Source organism: Staurois parvus, unplaced genomic scaffold (genome assembly GCF_062004578.1).
Source record: "Staurois parvus isolate SC_StPar_1 unplaced genomic scaffold, SC_StPar_1.0 ptg000207l, whole genome shotgun sequence".
Lineage (NCBI taxonomy): Eukaryota > Metazoa > Chordata > Amphibia > Anura > Ranidae > Staurois > Staurois parvus.
The window spans coordinates 6673047-6694910 of record NW_028318003.1 but is presented as its reverse complement, the minus strand read 5'-3'; the positions used below and the strand labels follow the sequence as shown (position 1 = coordinate 6694910).

Sequence of the window (21864 nt, the reverse complement as noted above, 5' to 3'; positions counted from 1 at the left end):
ATTCTGCGTTGCAATCTTTCATCAATTTTCCTCATCCGTCCACGACCAGGGAGATTAGCTACAGTGCCATGGGTTGCAAACTTCTTGATAATGTTGCGCACTGTGGACAAAGGCAAATCTAGTTCTCTGGAGATGGACTTGTAACCTTGAGATTGTTGATATTTTGCCACAATTTTGGTTCTCAGGTCCTCAGACAGTTCTCGTCTCCTCTTTCTGTTGTCCATGCTTAGTGTGGCACAGACAGACACACAATGCAAAGGTTAAGTGAACGTCTCTCCTTTTTATCTGCTTTCAGGTGTGATTTCTATATTGCCCACACCTGTTACTTGCCCCAGGTGAGTTTACAGGAGCATCACATGCTTGTAACATTCTTATTTATCCGCAGTTGTGAAAGGGTGCCAATACTTTTGTCCAGCCCATTTTTGGAGGTTTGTGTGACATTATGTCGAATTTGCTTTCTTTCCTCCCTTTTTTTGTTTTGTCCCAATACACACAAAGGGAATAAACATGTGTATAGCAAAACATGTGTTAATGCAATACGTTTCGTGAGAAATACATGATTTCCTGGAGAAATATCAAGGGTGCCAACAATTTCGGCCATGACTGTATATATATATAAATATATATATATATTTATACATACTGTATATAAATAAAAAATGGGACAGATGCTATGGACAGCTTGGTCTCTTTTCTGTTCTCAATCTTCTGCCTTCTACGCTCATTCGCTTACTGTACCAGGACAACAGAAGCATGGCAAGAATAAAGAAATTTCCTCCTCTCCTCTTCTTCCACCCTCATAACATAGAGGGTGGAGTTCTATAGTCCACAGAACAATGCAACTGATAGGAGTCCAGTCCAGGCAGAGAGAACAGGAAGTTATCAGTTTACACATTTTTTGGCAAGGTCAAAAGGTAATTTTTGCACTTAAATAGATATAACAAAATGCTTTCAATAGTATATGTAACTGACCAAAAGGGACCAAATAAGATAGCTTTATTGTTATGGTTTACATACATTTAAATTGGTCTAGATACCTAAAGCAATATAGAAAACAGCATTTTAGTCATTATAGTACTTGCTATAGTTGTAGAAGGAAGAAGAAATTAAAAAAAAAAAGGTGATCCAACAGATATTGTGATACCACGTAAATTGCAGAGTGGATGCACAACTATCTTCATTCTAGTAGCTTGGTTCAGTGTTCTAGATGACCTAATGGGTGAGAATACAAAGCTGACAGATGTAGGTCAATAGTTATGCTAAGGTGGCTGGGAAATGAAATACTGAGCATAAACATAATATAATTACAGTACTTTTTGTCTTCTGTTCCTAAATAGGTCTCTGCCAACTTGAAACTCAGTGAGAAGATGGATGTCAAAAGAAAGTTGGTGAGTGTAGGGTAGTTTGGTGTAAGGGTTAAGGTATAGATACATGTAACTGACACATACAATATATAAATGGTCTTCTTTGGCAGGTAAATGAGATTTTGACAGCCCTGGGTCTTCTTGAGTGCTGTGGAACTCGTACATTAAACATCTCAGGAGGTCAGCGCAAACGTTTGGCTATAGCTCTGGAACTAGTCAACAATCCTCCAGTCATGTTCTTTGATGAACCAACTAGGTAAAATGTTTACATACTGGTGTACTGTATTAATGTGAAGTTGTCTGTTGATATTCAATGTAAATGTTTTGGCAATCATATTTATATAAATGGAACCAAGATCAATCAATAAAACAACAATACAATTTATTAGAGGTAAGAACTTCTAAACATGTACCCATTGACATAGCTGTAAAGTCCCAATGTGTGGCTTAAATTGTGGCTTCATTTACCCTTTCTTTTATGTAAATGGCTTTAAAAAATATTGCATTGAATAGAAGGAAAAGACCTAGAATCTGGTGTGTAGTGCTTAGCTCCAAGGTGAAATAGAAGTTGAAGCCTTTATGTAGTGAGGCTGATTAACCAAAAGGAGTTGAGAATTTTCACTCAATAAAATGAAAGAAGATTCAGTTTGGTTATCCAATCATGTGATTAGAGAATTCTTGTTTATTTATTTTATCATCTATACACAGCTACAATTTATTGATAGCAAATTCTCAACTTCAGTAAATCAGCCTCATTGTCTCCACGAGGTGTAGCAGCTTCCCAGGAAACCAGAAGACCATTTAAAGTGCAGGTATTGCCAATATTGTTTACTTTAGTTTTGGATAGAATAGGGAGGGGTTAAATCCCTGTCAATTTATTTGTACAGTCTGTGTCCCTTGTTTCCTTCACTACTGATCCCAAACATGCAAGAAAAGGTAAGAGGAAATCTGTACAAAGTAAGCAAAATTACCTCCCACAGAGCTGTTGCCAGAACAAGGGTTTAGATTTCTCTAAAAGTTTGGTTTACTCCTCACTTTCTGTCTTTGTGACAAGAGAGGGTGAATCTTCCCTCCAGGAAGGTAGAAATGGATATTTGACAAGGGTTCTACTAAGTAAAACTCTATTTGGAAAAAAATGTTTTGGCTAGACCTACACTTATAGGGCCAATTTAGATCTATGTGTATGTATGAAGAGGTGCATTGTTTTGTAGCGTTGTAACAATGTGTTATCTTGCATCAATATATTTTTCCTTTGCGCGTTGAAGTGCATCTTGACATGTGTTGATGAGCATTTTCAATGCATTTTTTTCAATTTAGAATTTGGAGTGGAAAGGATTAACAGCCATTGACCAAGGCTTATTATTACATGTTATATGTGTTTTGATGTGCTGTGGTTGACTTCTATGAGCATCCCAATGCACTGAAACAAAAAGAAAAAAGAAAAAAAAGACATCATATTTTCCAAACCATACTTCACTGTAGCTCTGAGATGGGAACAGATAATATTTTTAGTATGAGGAGGTTGAACACGTGCATTTTAGCTTGTTGCAACTCATGTGTTAAAACGCAACAATGTAAATGGTCCCTCAAAGTTGAATAAGATTGACTATTAGAGCTGATTCACACATGTGCAGTGCGGATTGAAGCTCAGGTTTCACAGCTAATTGATACAGTAGTTGTTCAGCAATTCACGTCAGGTTTACATCAGGTTCAGGTCAGGATTAGCTCTTAGGATCTTATCCTGTTCACACATATGCAGTTTAGATACGCTTCCCATAGAAGTCAATAGCCTGTAATCCACACCTGAACCGGACTGCACTGCTCAGAAATTGGACATGACTCTTTTTAAAACCGCACTGAAACCGCACCACCAGTGCACCGGAAATATGTGAACAGGCACCATAGGAAGCAATGTTTTTTCACGTGATGTGGATTGGACGTGGTTCAAACTGCATGCAATCCGTATATATGCGAACTGGCACTTATGCACAGAAAAGAGCCTGCTGATTGGATGTATTGTTAGTTTGTTGCCTGATGGTTATGTATACAGAACACTAATGCTGGACTTTGTTGGCAGCTTCTGCCAGCAAGATCCTGCATAGAAAATGCAGTGCTGTGTGAATGAGGCCTTTAATGCTTTCCGTCTGATAGTTTCTTTTTCTTATCAAAGAAGAACAAAAGGCAAAATCTTTTATTACATTTTGAATAAAGTTACAGTTTATGTCAGTTGTTTTGTCATCTGTGTCCCATTGGGTTGAGTTCCCTCCACGTCCTATCCCATAATCCAAGCATGAAGTAGGAGGAAACTCCTCCAAAGGTAGGGAATCCCTGGTTGTTACCAGGATCACCAGAGCTAGTGTCCCCTCTGTTACTGTTCTAGGGACAACCCAAAATGTGGCATTTTATTTACACTCATGGTGATAATGGTATACAAGAAAATAGAAAGGGTTAGTCTTCCTAACTGGGGCCCGGTCAGCAATACAGACCTGGTAGATGTTATAATTCCTCTCCACTCTGTCTAAAACAAAAAAGTTTTGCTTTTAGTTATATTTTTAAGTATCCCAATTGAAAATAAACGTTTTCAAATCCACTCCACAATGGTTTGTCTTAGTTATGTAATTCACAGTGAACACAATTAGAGTGTTTCCATCTACAGACCTGTATTGGTATTAATAGCTTTAATGACTAATTCACAAATCATTGCCATGAATAATCTAACAGCACTGAGGTGGTTTACTAAAGGAGTAGAGCATGTTTACTTTTCAAAGCGACAATTTTTTAGCTTAGTGACTGAGGTGAGGCTTTACCGATATATCATTTAATCATGTGCCAGCAAAATTACTGTTTATTTTTCCTTCAGTATGCTCTGGAAGGTGAGTTACCTCATTCTCTAAGCTAAGTGCACACTGACTTAGCAAAGTGACTGTGATCTACTCTTTTAGTAAATCAGCCCCATAATGGTTCATTTTTTTCTAGGACCTGCTAGTTGAGACCACATAGTTGGAGGATGTTTTGATGGTATCAGGCTTTAGATCTGGGTTGCGGTGTATAGTCACACTTGTCTAGCAATGTGTCATGGATTATCTTGCTAAGTAGAGTGCTTTTCTTAGTGGACCATACAGCTCAGATAACACATTTCAATTTAGGGTTGGCCAGAAGTGTTTGGGCTGTGCTTGCTACTGAATTACTTTTCTACCACAATGGATTTTCTTTGGATTCAGGGGTGGACTGACAACTCATGGGGCCCCTGGGCAATAGGGGATCATGGGGCCCCTGTGTCTTTGCCCAAACTCAAAAAAGCCTATGAAAAAGGTACCAGGGGCATCTCATGGGGCCCCCTACTGACCCCGGGCCCTCGGGAAGTGCCCTAGTTTCCAAATGGTCAGTCTGCCCCCGTTTGGATTATAAAGGCCCCTATGATTGCTTTTTTTTGCATTTACTTTTACAGGCACAGGTTTGCTTTTTCATGCTATTTATGACCGTTCTCTGCTGTCGTGGTGCAGTATATCAAATATAAAACTGCACTCCAGGATTGATCTTTTCTTAAAATGTATATTGGTCCTGTGTGGTTCCATCTAAACTTCATAGCTCACATCAAGAGGGCTACTGGGGATGCAGAAATTCTTTGCAGTAGCCTGTTCTACATACAGCTAGTGCTGGCCTTTTCTGGGTGCTGCTCAAGCAACTTTCCTTCTATATACTGAATAGATTGTAAGCTCCAAGGAGCATGGCCATCCTAACCCTCTTGTATTGAACTGTATTGTTGCTGTATTGTCTCCCGTTATATTGTGATGCACTGAGCAAACTGTTGGCGCTGTATAAATTCTGTATAATAATAATAATACTCTCTCAGAATCTCTGCCATTCAAAGAACATCTTGAATTTTTTTCAATGAACACAAGGTGTTCTCTCATTGGACAAGGCAGAGAGGAGAGGTGGATGTCCTCACAATTTCTGGCTCATTCATTCAGAGAGTGCATTGTATTAACTGAAAAGAAATACAGGGAGTTCTTTGAATGGTTGTGTTCATTCTCCATAGACAAACCACTGGAGCAGCACCTGAAAGACACCAGTGCTAAATGTACTGTATGTATCACAGGCTAATGCAGTGAACTTCTCTGTCCCCCGAGGCCCCTGGATGTGAACAATGAAGGATTAGATGCCCAAGCTGAACCAATGTAAGTTTTAAAAAAAGTTCTTGGAGTTAGGCTTTAAAAAGACCCTTTGCCCTGACCATATATAATGCATGTTATTTAAATGTAAAAGTCCCTCTCATGTAGATACCCTAAAGCCTTGAGACTGCAAAAAGAGGGGAGACTATGCTAGGAAAGCGTCTCTCCTGGAAGAGTCAAATTTTCTAGCATTTCCAAGGTACACTACAAGCGAATAAAAAAATCATTTATACAAAGGAAAAATACTGCAAGTAAGCATTTAAAATATTCAACCATCCTGTGCTTTTATAAACAGTGAATAGTTGCACTATCCCTTTAAATCATATAGCACCAAATGTGACCGGTTTGCTTAGAACTCTTAAAAAATATAACACAGTGTTAACAGCATACAGTGATATCTGTGCTTAAATCCAAATAGTGCAAAAGTCCAAAATCATCACACAACCTTGTAGCGAGTGAACCATAAGGAATACATCTTTATTAAAGCCCAGACACATACTTTATACCCCCAGGAGGACATTCCCCTCTTGAGAATATTAGCCTAGATAAGACGTGTAACCAGTAGAAACATGACAATGCAACCTTTAAACATTAATCCAATTAACAGCTAGGCACTTAGACAACTCTTATCAGTATGGCTAGTAGTCACAGGAATTCCCCACCCTGCCTCCCTTGTCTATGCATGTCCACAATCAGTCTTGATTAGCCAGGGCATGTCCACCAGGATGCCCAGAAACAGTTCCATAGCCCCAGATACATAAAGTACATTACACCACTCTTTTCTAAATGTCCCACCCCAGATCCAGCTCAGATAATGCAAGATAATGTAATTCAACCCCCTGCAGGGGCTGCTGAATTTGATTGGATCCCCCTAAGCTCTGCATGGCCAGGCAACACACATTTTCCAAATCTTTACACACAGTCAGTAAAACAGTCCTTGAGCTGTTTTTTAGTTGTTTTTATGGAGGGGTTAACAATTTGGATTGGTCTAGGGATATATGGGATGCCCTAGGAACTGCAACTTGTGTACACATTTCTTAGCAACCCGTACACTGTACAAAAAATGTGGATCAGCAAAAAAATGTAGCACTGCCCCTCTAAGCAGTGCTGAAGTCCCCTTGCTGTACCTCCTCAGACCCCAGATGAATCCTTTCTCTTCACTCAGCTGCACTAAGGGTATCCCTGGGCAAGGGATTCCAAAATCTGACAATTAAGTAGTCCCGGATGAGAACTAGCTGGGTCCTGCACCTTGCTGCCCTCTTCCTTTATCTGGCACAGGGGATGTAGAAGTACTCAAACTGTTCTGTCCCGTTAGCTTGATGGGTTGCATCTGCTTTCAGGTTTTACGCTGGGTTGGTTGTCCTCCCTAGGAGACTTTGGGCAGTGGAGGTCATCCAGCCTGTAGGTAGGCTCCCCTCCCGGGGGCCCCATCCCAGGCTGCTCACTCCAGCACCTTCTCTCAGTCCATATTCCACCTGACTCCAGCAACTGACCCTGCTGCACAGGCTCTGCCACATTTAAAAGTTGTCCTTGGCCAATCCCCAGGCAGGAGACCGGGCATGGTGGCCAAGTTCCCCTAAACATGCAAATCTGGGCCTCCTCCCCTCCTCTTCCATTACATTCTTGCAGTTTCTGGAATTGTGGGAGAGCTCCATAAGCCATGACCTGTAGAGCCTCCCAGCTTGTCCTGAGGTGAACTCTCTACCTCACTTTCAGGTTGACTCATCCCAGGCTGCTACCCAGCTTCTAATAAAACATAAATTTATCTAGCACTAGAGGGTGCTACAATAGGAAATATGCCCAAGAAGAGTTCCATATCTCCAACTGGTGAAGGTGTGTCTGCACAATCTGTCTGACGCAATGGTCCTGCAGAAGCATCACTGTTCTGAGGACTTCCTGGCCCCATAATCCAGGTAAATACTCACGACCAGTCAAAGGGTTTCAGGACCTGTCTCTCCTCCATGCTCTGACTGGGAGAAGCAGACAAAATCCCTGATCTCCTCCATGGCCAAAAATCAAAGGAGAAGGCTAGCCCATAATGCCCTCCAAAAGACCCTATCCCGGTTGGGTCTGTCAAACCACGCAGTGACCCAGCGCAAGCCTCGGTATACCATAAAAAAAGAGAGGAACTGAGGAACCAATAGTGCATTATCTTCAAATATCAGCTCTTTGTTATGCTCACATCTACTTACAGGGAGGTGTAAATAAACAACATAAAATCTCAACTCTGCATGCTGCCCAGATGAGCACATTTGCACTATGGCGTCAGCACCAAAGCCCTGCCCTTAAGCTTTTCATCCTTGTAGATGTCCTCAGGGGGATGGGTGGTGCTTTTACCTACATTTTTTTTAGTTGGTGACGGTTCTATAAGGATTTATTCAGTCCAGTGTTGATACCCGTTCTGTGCATTTCTTATTGCACCTGTACCTGTACCGCTTCTCGGCCTTTTGGCTAAGATCAAGTGTAGTATCTGTTCTTATCAGTGTCCAGTGGGGGTGCTCCCGGCCATTCTAGCTTTGCGGGGATGGCTGTTGCATAGTACCCTCACTGGTATGATGGGGGTCCGGAAGGCTAGTACCGGAGGGACAGAAACCGGGGAGCGCCACACGTTAAGCTGGGGCCCTGGGAGTAATTCCTCCGGGAAAACTGGAAAGATCCAGTACCTCCTGATTTGAACGGATCTACCTCGGTCTGGCCAGGGGCTGAGGAGGCAGAAAGTCTGCAAACACGGTGCCCCCTGAGTAGACGCTCTCAGGGGTGCCACTAGTAACACCTGGGTGTGGGACCCCACTGTGTGAACATGGCACATGGTCACTGTTTTTACATTCTTTTTGCACAGCGCCCTAAGGACCAGGCCTTTTGGCTAAGTCCAGGGCAATTTTTGCTACGGGCCTCAGGGCCTGGTCTGTGCACAATTTGGCACGGTACCACTTTTTTTTTTATATTTATTTAATTTAACACCTCCCACATTTGTCACTTTTTCTTTGCTTATGCGTGTGTTTTCACTGGATGGTAAGGTGTGGGTCCTCGGGCCTACCCTGAAGTCTAGGGGGAGGATGTGTGGCCTTTTGGTTCCTTCCTCCCCTGATCCCTAGGGGACTCTTCTTCGGGGGAGTCCCCTGACCAAGTACTGAGTGTCTGGCTTCGGCTGGACACAAGGAAAGGTGGTCCACCAGGCCTTTTGGCCAGGAGGACCAATTGGGAAACCTTGTCCCCGTCAGGAGCTTCGTGCCCCGGGGGATCAGGGTAAGCGGTCCAAGCCCCTTTAGGGGTAGGACACAAGCACACCCCTAAGTGCACTTTGTCGTGTGGTGTTTTGCACTTGCACTTTTTTTGTGATTCACTTACGGGTTTTTTCGTTGTAGTTTGCACGTTTGCGGACTTAAAAAAAAAAAAAAACCTGTACCTGTCCCAAGCTATGTGCAGGCAGCCTTTAGAGGTGGATGCAGATGTAGCGACTGCAAGGTCTTTCGGCTATATTGTGATCAAGAGGTGGAAGGGTAATTGCCTGGTTAGGGTAATTGCCATTTAGAGTTATGTTGCTCATTGTTATATTTTGTATTCATTTTTATTTGATATGATAGGTCAATTTTTTTGCTGGGGATATTTTTAAAAAATTTTACAGAAGAGTGCAAAATCTGGTGCATAGAAACCAATCAGCTTCCAGGTTTTATTGTCAAAGGATTGACTACCATGCACAGCTGCACCAGATTCTGAGTGCTCCAGTTTTAATAAATCTACCCCTGTGTGTTATATCTATGTATTGAATTGACTAATATATACGGACCCATTTCGTTAAGATCATTTTTTGTCACTTTCCTTTGCTAAATACAGAAAAAAAACATAAACTATGAAAAGCCACATGTGTTACAAGGACTGTGCACTGTTTTCACATTTAAAGCTGAACTCTAACATACAGTTAAATACACAGGATTTGTATTTCTATCCTTCCAGTCCTGAGACTACACAATTTTGCCACATAGCACAACCCAATGTGGTGGGGCAGAAGACCTGACTTTTCTCTGTTCCAGTTAAATAACACTTACAGGTCTTGTCCCTCCCCCAACCTGTGACTGGACAGTGAAAGAAGAAGCAGCAGACTGATAGGCTGTCGGTCACTCTGCTCTCTCCTGCTATAAGCATGTTCCTTAGCACAGGGACACTGCAGCACAATAGGTTTACATGTTGTACTGCTTATCCCTATCCCAGTCTGACTCTTGCTGTGCAGGAGACTGCAAAAGGCTGATACCATAGTCCGGTATTTACACTGCTTGCTTTAAAAACATTTAAAGTGTATGTAAACCCTAAATCTGTTTTTCAGTGTGTTTGACATCATGTCTCACTATACGGTGGTATGAAAAAGACTAGTTTTGTAACACGCCAACAGATGGCAGCACAAGGCTGCACACACAGTCACAGGGAGCACTGGCCTTCATAAGTCAGTGTGCCAAAAGACATCATCCTGTGTACATTGGGAGCTGTGCAACTGGTGCTATTCTGACCAAGTGCGTTACTATGTCTGCTATATCATCATGGACAACAAGTTAGAACAAACTTGGATTTCTGCTTGAAACTGGACAAATCTGCCACAGAGACATGGGACATGATTCAGCAGGTTTAAGGCTTTGCTGCAATGAGTCATTCAAAACGTTTTGAGTGGCGTGTGCACTTCAAGAACACCACTGGAAGACGACAAGACATCAGGAAGACCTTCAATGGTCTCAACCACCGAAAATGTTATGACCATTCGACAACTTGTGCATGATGATAATCGGAGAACAGTACATAACATTACTGCCATTGTCGGTGTTTCATACGGAACAGTCCAAGCACATGTGATTTGAACATGCACCCTGTTACTGCCAAGTTTGTTCCCAGGCTGCTGACCCAGGAGCAGAAGGGACACCAAGTCGACGTCTGCCAAGAACTCTGTCAGTGAGCTGTGGATGACCTCTCCTTCATATCGAGGATCATCACCGGAGAGAAAACTTGGGTGTATGGGTTTCACACAGACTGTCAAATTTACTTTTTGTTCTAACTTACTGTCCTTGATGAAATAGCAGGCATGGTAACGCACATGGTCAGAATAGCACCAGTTACACAGCTCCCAATGTATACCGAACAATGTCTTTTGGCAAACTGACTTATGAAGATCAGTGCTCCCTGTGACTATGCATGCAGCCTTGTGCTGCCATCCGTTGGTGTGTTACAAAACTAGTCTCAAAACTTTTCAACAACAAATAATTGTTTGTGAATCTGCTGCAATGTTCTTACCTGGGGATCATGCCAGTAAACAGCATTTCCTGCATCAGGCTGACAATGCTAAAACTGCCTAGCAGTTTGTAGTTTGCTAGTCAACCTCCTGTGTGCACTTTTTAACTTGGCCATGGGGCTGCATATCAGGTCTATTAGATAGGCAGCCCAGTTTCAAAAAAGCAACATGTATCTTAGGCTGGCCATACACTATACAATTTTCTGTCCAATTTCTGCCCAATTTTCTTTAGATTTACCTTCACCTATGTAGTGCAAGGTGTGACGATCGTGGCGTCAGACTCCAGGCCTTCTCACCAAACTCGTGACCGAAGGACTAGCCAATCTAAAACTGCGCTGTCACGTGCGTAACAATGCCACGCCCAGCCGCACCCTGCACAACGATTTTTCAGCTAATGGACCACAATCGATGTACCTGCAGCCTGAGCGCGATTGTTACTGGGTCAGGTTAAGTACGCAATTAACCCTTCACACTGCCACCACCTCCTTTTTGTACAGAGAAAGAGGAAACTTGGCAATATCAGCAATAACACTATGATGGTTGAAATAATCGTCTGTATATCACTGTCACTGCAGACAGGTTATACAGAGGGTTAAATACACACAGTAGCGCTCTTCAGCGGCAGGAATACATAATTTGCATTAAAGAGCTACGAAACAGTTCAACACTTTCAGAAAGTAAGATTTATTACTAAAAGGTCAAAAGGGTGCAATAAAAATATTTACAGAAAAAGATGTAGCTAATATATATATAAATATACAGAGAACAATAGCACAGCAAAGAGATAACAGAAAGGAATTTAGAGGGTTAAAGTACTTGCCAGTCAGCCTTGGTTTAAGCAGCTTCAAGTTTCATAAGCCAAAAGGATTTTTCTTGTCTCTCACTGTCAGTTTCGATGTTAAAAACAGGAGACCTTCTTTTTTCTCCCTTAACTCAGCTTAGCTTTTCTAGTATCTCCACCGGGTGCCTCCCTGGAGCAGTAAACCAATCGTCTCCTTTTGGGGAGGGAAGTGTAGGTGGAGCCCTAAGTTATGACTAGAAACTCTCAAAGCTGCTATTATGATTCATAACTCATTCTCAGGGCATTTGGCAGCCTGGGCACTAGTATATTAATACTCAGCAGCATCCTATATATTCCAGTTAGGGAATGTAATATACCAAACAATTTGTATTAACTTAACCAATCTGACGATATGCATGGTTTTTATGTAAGTCTCTCATATTCCAAGATATGAAATCATAGGGCAAAATAGATGTTGAATGTGGTGTCTTGTTTTATGCCTTTTCTGGAATGTATTTGAACTCCCGTGAAGGACTTGGTTTTACGCTTTTACGATATCCCAGATTGCACAGCTATGAGACAGCTAGGCCCCAGCTCCGTTGGGGGTTTCATAGCTCGGAGCTCTCCTTCTGTGCCTGGTTTGCCTGTGACCTCTGTTATCACAGCCACATGCCACTCAACAGCGAGGGAGGGGGGATGAGTGGAGGAGAAAGCCTGCTTTGGGAGGGAGAGAGATGAGACAACATGGAAGGGTTCTTAACAAAATGGAGGACTGAGTCCATCTCTGTGGGCACGATTGCTACACAAGGGCCTGCCTAATTGGATTCAATTGAAAGTGTTGTTTAGGTTTGAGCTCATATTATATGGTTTTTGGTAAACCTAAAGCAAAATTCTCAACAAATTTGTATAATTTGTGGCCAGCCTTAAACTGACAACACTGCTCGTTGCAAAGCAGTTGCTTAGTTTTGTCAGCTTGCAACAAGAAGTGTGGTTACCGTCAGGAGCTCCAGGTGAGAAACTTCACAACAGATTTTCAAAACATGAATTGATTAAGAACAAAATATAGAGTAAGGCATTAAGCCAAGCAAACTGAAAAATGAAGGTTTTATATAAACTTTATTGATGGATTAATGAATCCAGAGATGTATTACATTGTGTTTTCTCTATTTTCTGGGAGTTCAGCTCTAAAGACCAAGTTTTGCTGTTAGTGTTTTCCAATGATCTAACATAAATTTCTAAAATTCTTAGCAGTCACACTTTCTCTTTTATTGCATTTTTTTGCAGTGGTTTGGATAGTGCATCCTGTTTCCAGGTGGTGTCACTGCTGAGCTCTTTAGCACAAGGCGGTCGTACTATCATTTGCACCATACATCAACCAAGTGCCAAACTGTTTGAAATGTTTGACAAGGTGCGTAGCTGTATTCTTTCATACTTCTTATATATGTGTTAGCTGCTGCTGCAGTCAGGTTAGTGATTTTCATTTCCATTTGTAATCTTTGTGATTTCTGTGTTTTCAGTTGTATATTCTCAGTCAGGGTCAGTGCATATATCGAGGGTCTGTAACTCACCTTATTCCATATCTGAAGGGATTAGGATTACACTGCCCAACCTACCACAACCCTGCGGACTTCAGTAAGTTATACTCAGGCTTTTCTATAATAGGGCCAAGAGTAATAGGCAAAGTGCAGTAGCCCATAACACCCATACAGGGTCAATTGTCTAAGGGTTTATTTACACCAGTCAGCGCACATTATAGTGTGCATAAAAGTCGTGCTGGTGTGAATTGCGCACCAGTGCTGCAAAGTATTTTACTTTTTTTGTGCTTTTTTATTTATCATTACCAGAAAAAATACATTTATCTCTATTGCATTTTTTTGCAACACCAACCCACTTGTATGGTGTGAACAAAGCACAGAGAAAACAGTTGTTCTTATGTTACGTCTGTGATGATCAACACAACTCAACACACCTGGTGTGAATGAGCCCTAAATCTGGTTGCTATGGGTTTCTGAACTTCATTCACCCTAAACTGCCTTAATGCAAAGTTTTACAGTTTTATATATATAATTATTGTTGTGCGCTCTTAGTATCTGGCTAAGCCTGTTCATTTTTACCATCTAGTTATTGAAATAGCCTCAGGGGAGTATGGAGACCTAAATCCGGTGTTATTCCGAGCAGTGGAAGATGGACTGTGCCCGATCCACAGGGAAAAGAGTAAACCATCTATTATAGAACTAGACATAGGTCCCACAGTAAGTATATATACTCACACACAAAACACTACTCAATACAAGTGCCGCATGATGCTGTAAAAAAGATAAAGCCTTGCAAGCTGCAAGAAGGTTGAAAAGGATAGAACTCCCCCACATCTATAGTGAACATGTTGGGGGTTATTTACTAAAATTAGAGAGTGCAAAATCTGGTGCAGGTCTGCATAGAAATCAATCAGCTTCCAGGTTTTATTGTCAAAGCTTAATTGAACAAGCTGGAGCTAGAAGCTAATTGACTACCATGCACTGCTGCACCAGATTCTGAGAGCTCCGGTTTTAGTAAATCCCCCCCACTGCAACCATTTAATGCATCGGTGTGTATTGATCACCATAATAAAATCCAATTTCATGAAAAACAGATTATAGGGCCATTAAGTAGTGGATGTGTAGTGATTATTTTTGGAGACTAGGAATATTGTTTAATATCACTTTAACATATTAAGCACTTGCCCTCCGGAAGATTTACCCCCTTAATGAACAGGCCCTTTTTTGCTATTCAGCACTGCGCTATTTCAACTGGTAATTGCGCGGTTATGCAATGCTGTACCCAAATGAAATTTATGTCCTTTTTTTCCCACAAATAGAACTTTCTTTTGGTGGTACTTGATCACCAATGGGTTTTTTATTTTTTGTGATAAAAGCAAAAAAAGACAGAAAATTTTGAAGAAAAACTGTATTTTTTACTTTCGGCTATAAAAAATATATAGTAAACTCAAAGTTAGTCATAAATTTAGGCCAAAATGTATTCTTCTACAGTGTATATTGATTGCTTTGTGTGAAAGTTATAGCGTCTAAAAACTATGGTATAGATAATGGAATTTACACCATTTTTTGCTATACAGCGCTGCACTAGTTTAACTGACAATTGCACGGTCATGCAATATGGTACATAAATGAAATTTATGTCCTTTTTTCACACAAACAGAGCTTTCTTTTGGTGGTATTTGATCACCTGTGTGCTTTTTTATTTTTGGCGCTGTAAACAAAGAAAGACAGAAAATTTAAAAAACAATATTTTCTCATTTCTGTCATAAAAAATATCCAAAAAACTCAAATTTCGCAATAAATTTAGGCCAAAATGTATTCTGCTACATGTTTTTGGTTAAAAAAATCCCAATAAGTATATATATATATCACATTTCTTGAGGTGCTAAAATACCAGGACAAAAAGGGGTCGTTTTGGGGGGTGGGGGCATTTTATGCCCAGCATTAGAAGTTTATGCCACACATCATTCACTCTTCTAACCACCTGAAGACCAAGCCTTTTCTGACACTTTTTGTTCAAATGAAAAAAATCAGTATTTTTTGCTAGGAAATTAATTTAAACCCCCGAACATTCTATATTTTTTTAAAGCAGACACCCTAGTGAATAAAATGGTGGGTACTACAATTTTTTGTGACACAAAGTACTATATTGTGTTTTTGTGCATTACTTTTAATGCACAAAAACACAATATATTGGCCAATTATTTGGGAAAATATAAAAGATGATGGTATGCCGAGTAAATAGATACCAAACATGACATGCTTTAAAACTGCGCATGCCCCGTGCAATGGCAACAAACTGCATACATTTTTAATATCCATAGGCAACACTTTAAAAGCCTTTAAAAGTTACCATTTTAGATTTACAGAGGAGGTCTAGTGTTAGAATTACTGCCCTTTATCTGACGTTCACGGTGATACCTTACATGTATGGCGCAACCGCTGTTTACATACCGGCACAGGATCAATGCTTGTGCACACAGGTGTGCGCACGTGGGAGGGGCGAGTTTTTTTTTATTTATTATTTATTATTTTTATTTATTATTTTTACACTGTACCATTCATTCTTAGGTATCCCCGATGGTGTGGGACTGCCCGAGATGGCCGTGGAAGGCAGTGGGGGAGGGGGGCATCATCTCCCGCTGCTTGTAAAAGCAATCCTGCAGCTAATTAGCCACTAGTATTGCTTTTACATGAAAGCCGATTGCTGGATGAAAAAAATGATACCATGATGATTAGAGATGAGCGAAGTATTCAAAAATTCGATTCGACTGATTCGGCGAATTCGTGGAAAAATTTCGATTCGAGTCGAATATATTCGCTGTGAATTTAACTTAAAAAAGGGTGTTTCTAGGCTTCAGAGAGACTTAATATTAGTGCTGAACACTGTACGTTTAATTTAAATGCCCTTGGAGTCTGCTGGGGAAGAGAAATAATACTGTCAGTCAGTATGACATGCAGATGAGTGCCGTCGATCTTAGAATCACCGCACACTTCACTCATTTGGGCAGTCACGGGGCCAAAACCAGAGTGTGGAGCCACAGTGTGGCGGTGGAGGCAGCAGCAATGGGAGGCCATACAGCACCCTATGACAAAAATGGAAACCACCAGCAGTGTGAGGAGACCTGAAAGTGGCACATGGCAGAGTGTGGCGATAGAGACAGCAGCAATGGGAGGCCGTACAGGGACCCATGACACACTCTGGACCTGGCAGCAGCATGAGGAGGCGGTACAGGGGCCCATGGCAGATTACGGGCCTGGCAGCAGCATGAGGAGTCGGTACGGGGGCCCATGGCAGATTACGGGCCTGGCAGCAGCAATGGGAGGCCGTACAGGGACCCATGACACACTCTGGACCTGGCAGCAGCATGGGGAGGCGGTACAGGGGCCCATGACAGATTACGGGCCTGGCAGCAGCATGAGGAGTCGGTACGGGGGCCCATGACACACTCTGGACCTGGCAGCAGCATGAGGAGGCGGTACAGGGGCGCATGACAGATTACGAGCCTGGCAGCAGCAACTTGGACAGGAGGACGTTCAGCTTCTGCACCGTCGGGTGCGTGCTCGCAAACTGTTGTCTCTTGGAAACGGATTCCAAGAAAGACTGCTGACGGAATCCGTGAAGAGGAGTAGCAGGAGAAGGAGCATCTGAACGAGCGGAATATGCCAACAAGCGACAACAGGGGCCCATGACAGATTACGGGCCTGGCAGCAGCATGAGGAGTCGGTACGGGGGCCCATGGCAGATTAGGGGCCTGGCAGCAGCTATGGGAGGCCCGTAATCTGCCAGCACCCTATGACAAAAAATGGAACCCACCAGCAGTGTGAGGAGACCTGAAAGTGGCACATGGCAGAGTGTGGCGATGGAGACAGCAGCAATGGGAGGCCGTACAGGGACCCATGAGAGACTCTGGACCTGGCAGCAGCATGAGGAGGCGGTATAGGGGCCCATGGCAGATTAGGGGCCTGGCAGCAGCTATGGGAGGCCCGTAATCTGCCAGCACCCTATGACAAAAAATGGAATACACCAGCAGTGTGAGGAGACCTGAAAGTGGCACATGGCAGAGTGTGGCGATGGAGACAGCAGCAATGGGAGGCCGTACAGGGACCCATGAGAGACTCTGGACTTGGCAGCAGCATGAGGAGGCGGTATAGGGGCCCATGGCAGATTAGGGGCCTGGCAGCAGCTATGGGAGGCCCGTAATCTGCCAGCACCCTATGACAAAAAATGTAACACACCAGCAGTGTGAGGAGACCTGAAAGTGGCACATGTTTGGGGCATGATTCATGGCGGATTTAGTCAGTTGTGTCAGGAACTGGTGGTTTGAAATCCAGACTAATCCACGCCTGATTCATTTTCACAAACGTCAGTCTCTCCACACTTTGGGTGGACAGTCGTGTCCTCCGCGGAGTTGCAATACCTCCTGCCGCACTAAACACGCGCTCCGATGCCACGCTACTGGCCGGGCATGACAGCCTTTCAAGGGCAAATTCAGCTAGTTGGGGCCAAAGGTCAAGTTTCGTTGCCCAGTAGTCAAGGGGATTGTCTACCTCGGTTGGCAGGGTGCTGTCCAAGTAGGCCTAAGCCTGTTGTTTGAGGTCCTGCTCCAGGTCCACCTGATGCTGCTGCTGCTGCTGCTGCTGCGGCTGGTTAGTAGTTTCCTCACTGCGCTGGTGAAGAAAGCTACTCATCATCGACTGCAGACTGAGGCAGCCGCTGCTGGTGGAGCTGCCACTGCTCCTACCACCCCACCCCTCCCCTGCTGCCATGGCAGCGGAACGCGAGCGCACAGGGCCCACAGTGTCTGAGGATGGACGTTGGCGCAGACAGGCAGAGACCAGCTGACTACATAGGTGGTTTTTATAGTACGTTATTTTGGCCTCCCTCTCAGCAGGTGTGAAAAAGGCCACCATTTTTGAACGGTAGCGAGGGTCCAACAAGGTGGACAGCCAAAAGTCATCCCTCTGTCTGATGGTTATTATTCGGCTGTCGCTACGCAAGCAACCGAGCATGCTATGGGCCATTTGTGCCAAGGAATGCGAGGGACTCCCTGCCTCCATCTCCACAGCATACTGCCACGGTGCGTCTGGGTCCTCTGTCTCCTCCTCCTCCTCCTCCTCTACCAGATGCTCCTGCTCCTCCACTCCTGTCCGCTGAGTGGAAAAACCACCCATTTCACTCAATAATTCCTGAGCACCAATGTCCTCCTCTACCTCCTCCTCTTCTTCCTGTCCTGCCCCCACAGGGGTCATGTGGCGTTGAGATCTGTGCGCCACGTCTACCGCACCCTGACCAGCCATTGTTAACAGCATTTGTTCCAGGACGTGCAACAGAGGAATGACGTCGTTCATCCCATAGTCCTGCCGACTCACGAATAGCGTGGCCTCCTCAAAGGGCCTGAGCAAGCGGCAGGTGTCACGCATGAGCTGCCAATGGCTGACATCTAAGTTACACAGGGGAGTACCTTTATCCGCTTTTAACATCAGGAAATCTGTGATGGCCTTTCGCTGTTCGTAAAGGCGGTCTAACATATGTAGGGTTGAATTCCACCTTGTTGCAACGTCACAGCATGAGGAGTCGGTACGGGGGCCCATGGCAGATTACGTGCCTGGCAGCAGCAATGGGAGGCCCGTAATCTGCCAGCACCCTATGTCAAAAAATTCTACACACCAGCAGTGTGAGGAGACCTGAAAGTGGCACATGGCAGAGTGTGGCGATGGAGACAGCAGCAATGGGAGGCCGTACAGGGACCCATGAGAGACTCTGGACCTGGCAGCAGCATGAGGAGGCGGTATATAGGGGCCTATGGCAGATTAGGGGCCTGGCAGCAGCTATGGGAGGCCCGTAATCTGCCAGCACCCTATGTCAAAAAATTCTACACACCAGCAGTGTGTGAGGAGACCTGAAAGTGGCACATGGCAGAGTGTGGCGATGGAGACAGCAGCAATGGGAGGCCGTACAGGGACCCATGAGAGACCCTGGACTTGGCAGCAGCATGAGGAGGCGGTATAGGGGCCCATGGCAGATTAGGGGCCTGGCAGCAGCTATAAGAGGCCCATAATCTGCCAGCACCCTATGTCAAAAAATTCAACACACCAGCAGTGTGAGGAGACCTGAAAGTGGCACATGGCATGAGACACTGTGGACCTGGCAGCAGCATGAGGAGGCGGTATATAGGGGCCCATGGCAGATTAGGGGCCTGGCAGCAGCTATAGGAGGCCCGTAATCTGCCAGCACCCTATGTCAAAAAATTCAACACACCAGCAGTGTGTGAGGAGACCTCAAAGTGGCACATGTTTGAGGCATGATTCATGGCGGATTTAGTCAGTTGTGTCAGGAACTGGTGGTTTGAAATCCAGACTAATCCACGCCTGATTCATTTTCACAAACGTGAGTCTCTCCACACTCTGGGTGGACAGTCGTGTCCTCCGCGGAGTTACAATACCTCCTGCCGCACTAAACACGCGCTCCGATGCCACGCTACTGGCCGGGCATGACAGCCTTTCAAGGGCAAATTCAGCTAGTTGGGGCCAAAGGTCAAGTTTCGTTGACCAGTAGTCAAGGGGATTGTCTACCTCGGTTGGCAGGGTGCTGTCCAAGTAGGCCCAAGCCTGTTGTTTGAGGTCCTGCTCCAGGTCCACCTGATGCTGCTGCTGCTGCTGCTGCGGCTGGTTAGTAGTTTCCTCACTGCGCTGGTGAAGAAAGCTACTCATCATCGACTGCAGACTGAGGCAGCCGCTGCTGGTGGAGCTGCCACTGCTCCTACCACCCCACCCCTCCCCTGCTGCCATGGCAGCGGAACGCGAGCGCACAGGGCCCACAGTGTCTGAGGATGGACGTTGGCGCACAAAGGCAGAGACCAACTGACTACATAGGTGGTTTTTATAGTACGTTATTTTGGCCTCCCTCTCAGCAGGTGTGAAAAAGGCCACCATTTTTGAACGGTAGCGAGGGTCCAACAAGGTGGACAGCCAAAAGTCATCCCTCTGTCTGATGGTTATTATTCGGCTGTCGCTACGCAAGCAACCGAGCATGCTATGGGCCATTTGTGCCAAGGAATGCGAGGGACTCCCTGCCTCCATCTCCACAGCATACTGCCACGGTGCGTCTGGGTCCTCTGTCTCCTCCTCCTCCTCCTCTACCAGATGCTCCTGCTCCTCCACTCCTGTCCGCTGAGTGGAAAAACCACCCATTTCACTCAATAATTCCTGAGCACAAATGTCCTCCTCTACCTCCTCCTCTTCTTCCTGTCCTGCCCCCACAGGGGTCATGTGGCGTTGAGATCTGTGCGCCACGTCTACCGCACCCTGACCAGCCATTGTTAACAGCATTTGTTCAAGGACGTGCAACAGAGGAATGACGTCGTTCATCCCATAGTCCTGCCGACTCACGAATAGCGTGGCCTCCTCAAAGGGCCTGAGCAAGTGGCAGGTGTCACGCATGAGCTGCCAATGGCTGACATCGAAGTTACACAGGGGAGTACCTTTATCCGCTTGTAACATCAGGAAATCGGTGATGGCCTTTCGCTGCTCGTAAAGGCGGTCTAACATGTGTAGGGTTGAATTCCACCTTGTTGCAACGTCGCAGATCAGGCGATGATGTGGAATTCCGTTCTGCCGCTGCAGCTCAAGGAGGGTGTGCTTTGCGGTGTAGGAATGGCTGAAATGCATGCAAAGTTTACGTGACATTTTAAGGATGTCTTGCAGTGGGATGGTGGATTTTAGGAACCGCTTGACAACCAGATTGAACACGTGAGCCATGCATGGCGCATGGCACAACCTTCCTTGACGCAGAGCAGACACCATGTTCTTTCCGTTGTCGGTCAACATGGTTCCGATTTTCAGTTTGCGCGGAGACAGCCATTTGTCGATTTCTCTGTTCATTACACTCAGAAGTTCCTCCCCTGTATGACTACGTTCGCCTGGACCTGGCAGCAGCATGAGGAGGCGGTATAGGGGCCCATGGCAGATTAGGGGCCTGGCAGCAGCTATAGGAGGCCCGTAATCTGCCAGCACCCTATGTCAAAAAATTCAACACACCAGCAGTGTGAGGAGACCTGAAAGTGGCACATGGCATGAGAGACTGTGGACCTGGCAGCAGCATGAGGAGGCGGTATAGGGGCCCATGGCAGATTAGGGGCCTGGCAGCAGCTATGGGAGGCCCGTAATCTGCCAGCACCCTATGTCAAAAAATTCAACACACCAGCAGTGTGTGAGGAGACCTGAAAGTAGCACATGGCAGAGTGTGGCGATGGAGACAGCAGCAATGGGAGGCCGTACAGGGACCCATGAGAGACTCTGGACCTGGCAGCAGCATGAGGAGGCGGTATATAGGGGCCCATGGCAGATTAGGGGCCTGGCAGCAGCTATGGGAGGCCCGTAATCTGCCAGCACCCTATGTCAAAAAATTCAACACACCAGCAGTGTGAGGAGACCTGAAAGTGGCACATGGCATGAGAGACTGTGGACCTGGCAGCAGCATGAGGAGGCGGTATAGGGGCCCATGGCAGATTAGGGGCCTGGCAGCAGCTATGGGAGGCCCGTAATCTGCCAGCACCCTATGTCAAAAAATTCAACACACCAGCAGTGTGTGAGGAGACCTGAAAGTGGCACATGGCAGAGTGTGGCGATGGAGACAGCAGCAATGGGAGGCCGAACAGGGACCCATGACAGACTCTGGACCTGGCAGCAGCATGAGGAGGCGGTATATAGGGGCCCATGGCAGATTAGGGGCCTGGCA

The 21864-nt window shown here is 44.9% G+C and overlaps 1 protein-coding gene and 1 pseudogene across 1 annotated transcript in view; both read left to right on the top strand.

The window, feature by feature from the left end:
- The window catches only part of ABCG4 (ATP binding cassette subfamily G member 4), a 112850-nt gene that overhangs the window by 33407 nt on the left and 57579 nt on the right, over positions 1 to 21864 (top strand). The window contains exons 5-9 of the mRNA XM_089678581.1: positions 1338 to 1388; positions 1475 to 1620; positions 12874 to 12997; positions 13107 to 13221; positions 13711 to 13841. Coding sequence (XP_089534707.1) covers positions 1338 to 1388; positions 1475 to 1620; positions 12874 to 12997; positions 13107 to 13221; positions 13711 to 13841 — 567 coding nt within the window. The remainder of the gene's footprint in view (positions 1 to 1337; positions 1389 to 1474; positions 1621 to 12873; positions 12998 to 13106; positions 13222 to 13710; positions 13842 to 21864) is intronic.
- On the top strand, positions 7968 to 8083 carry LOC149461249 (U2 spliceosomal RNA; annotated as a pseudogene).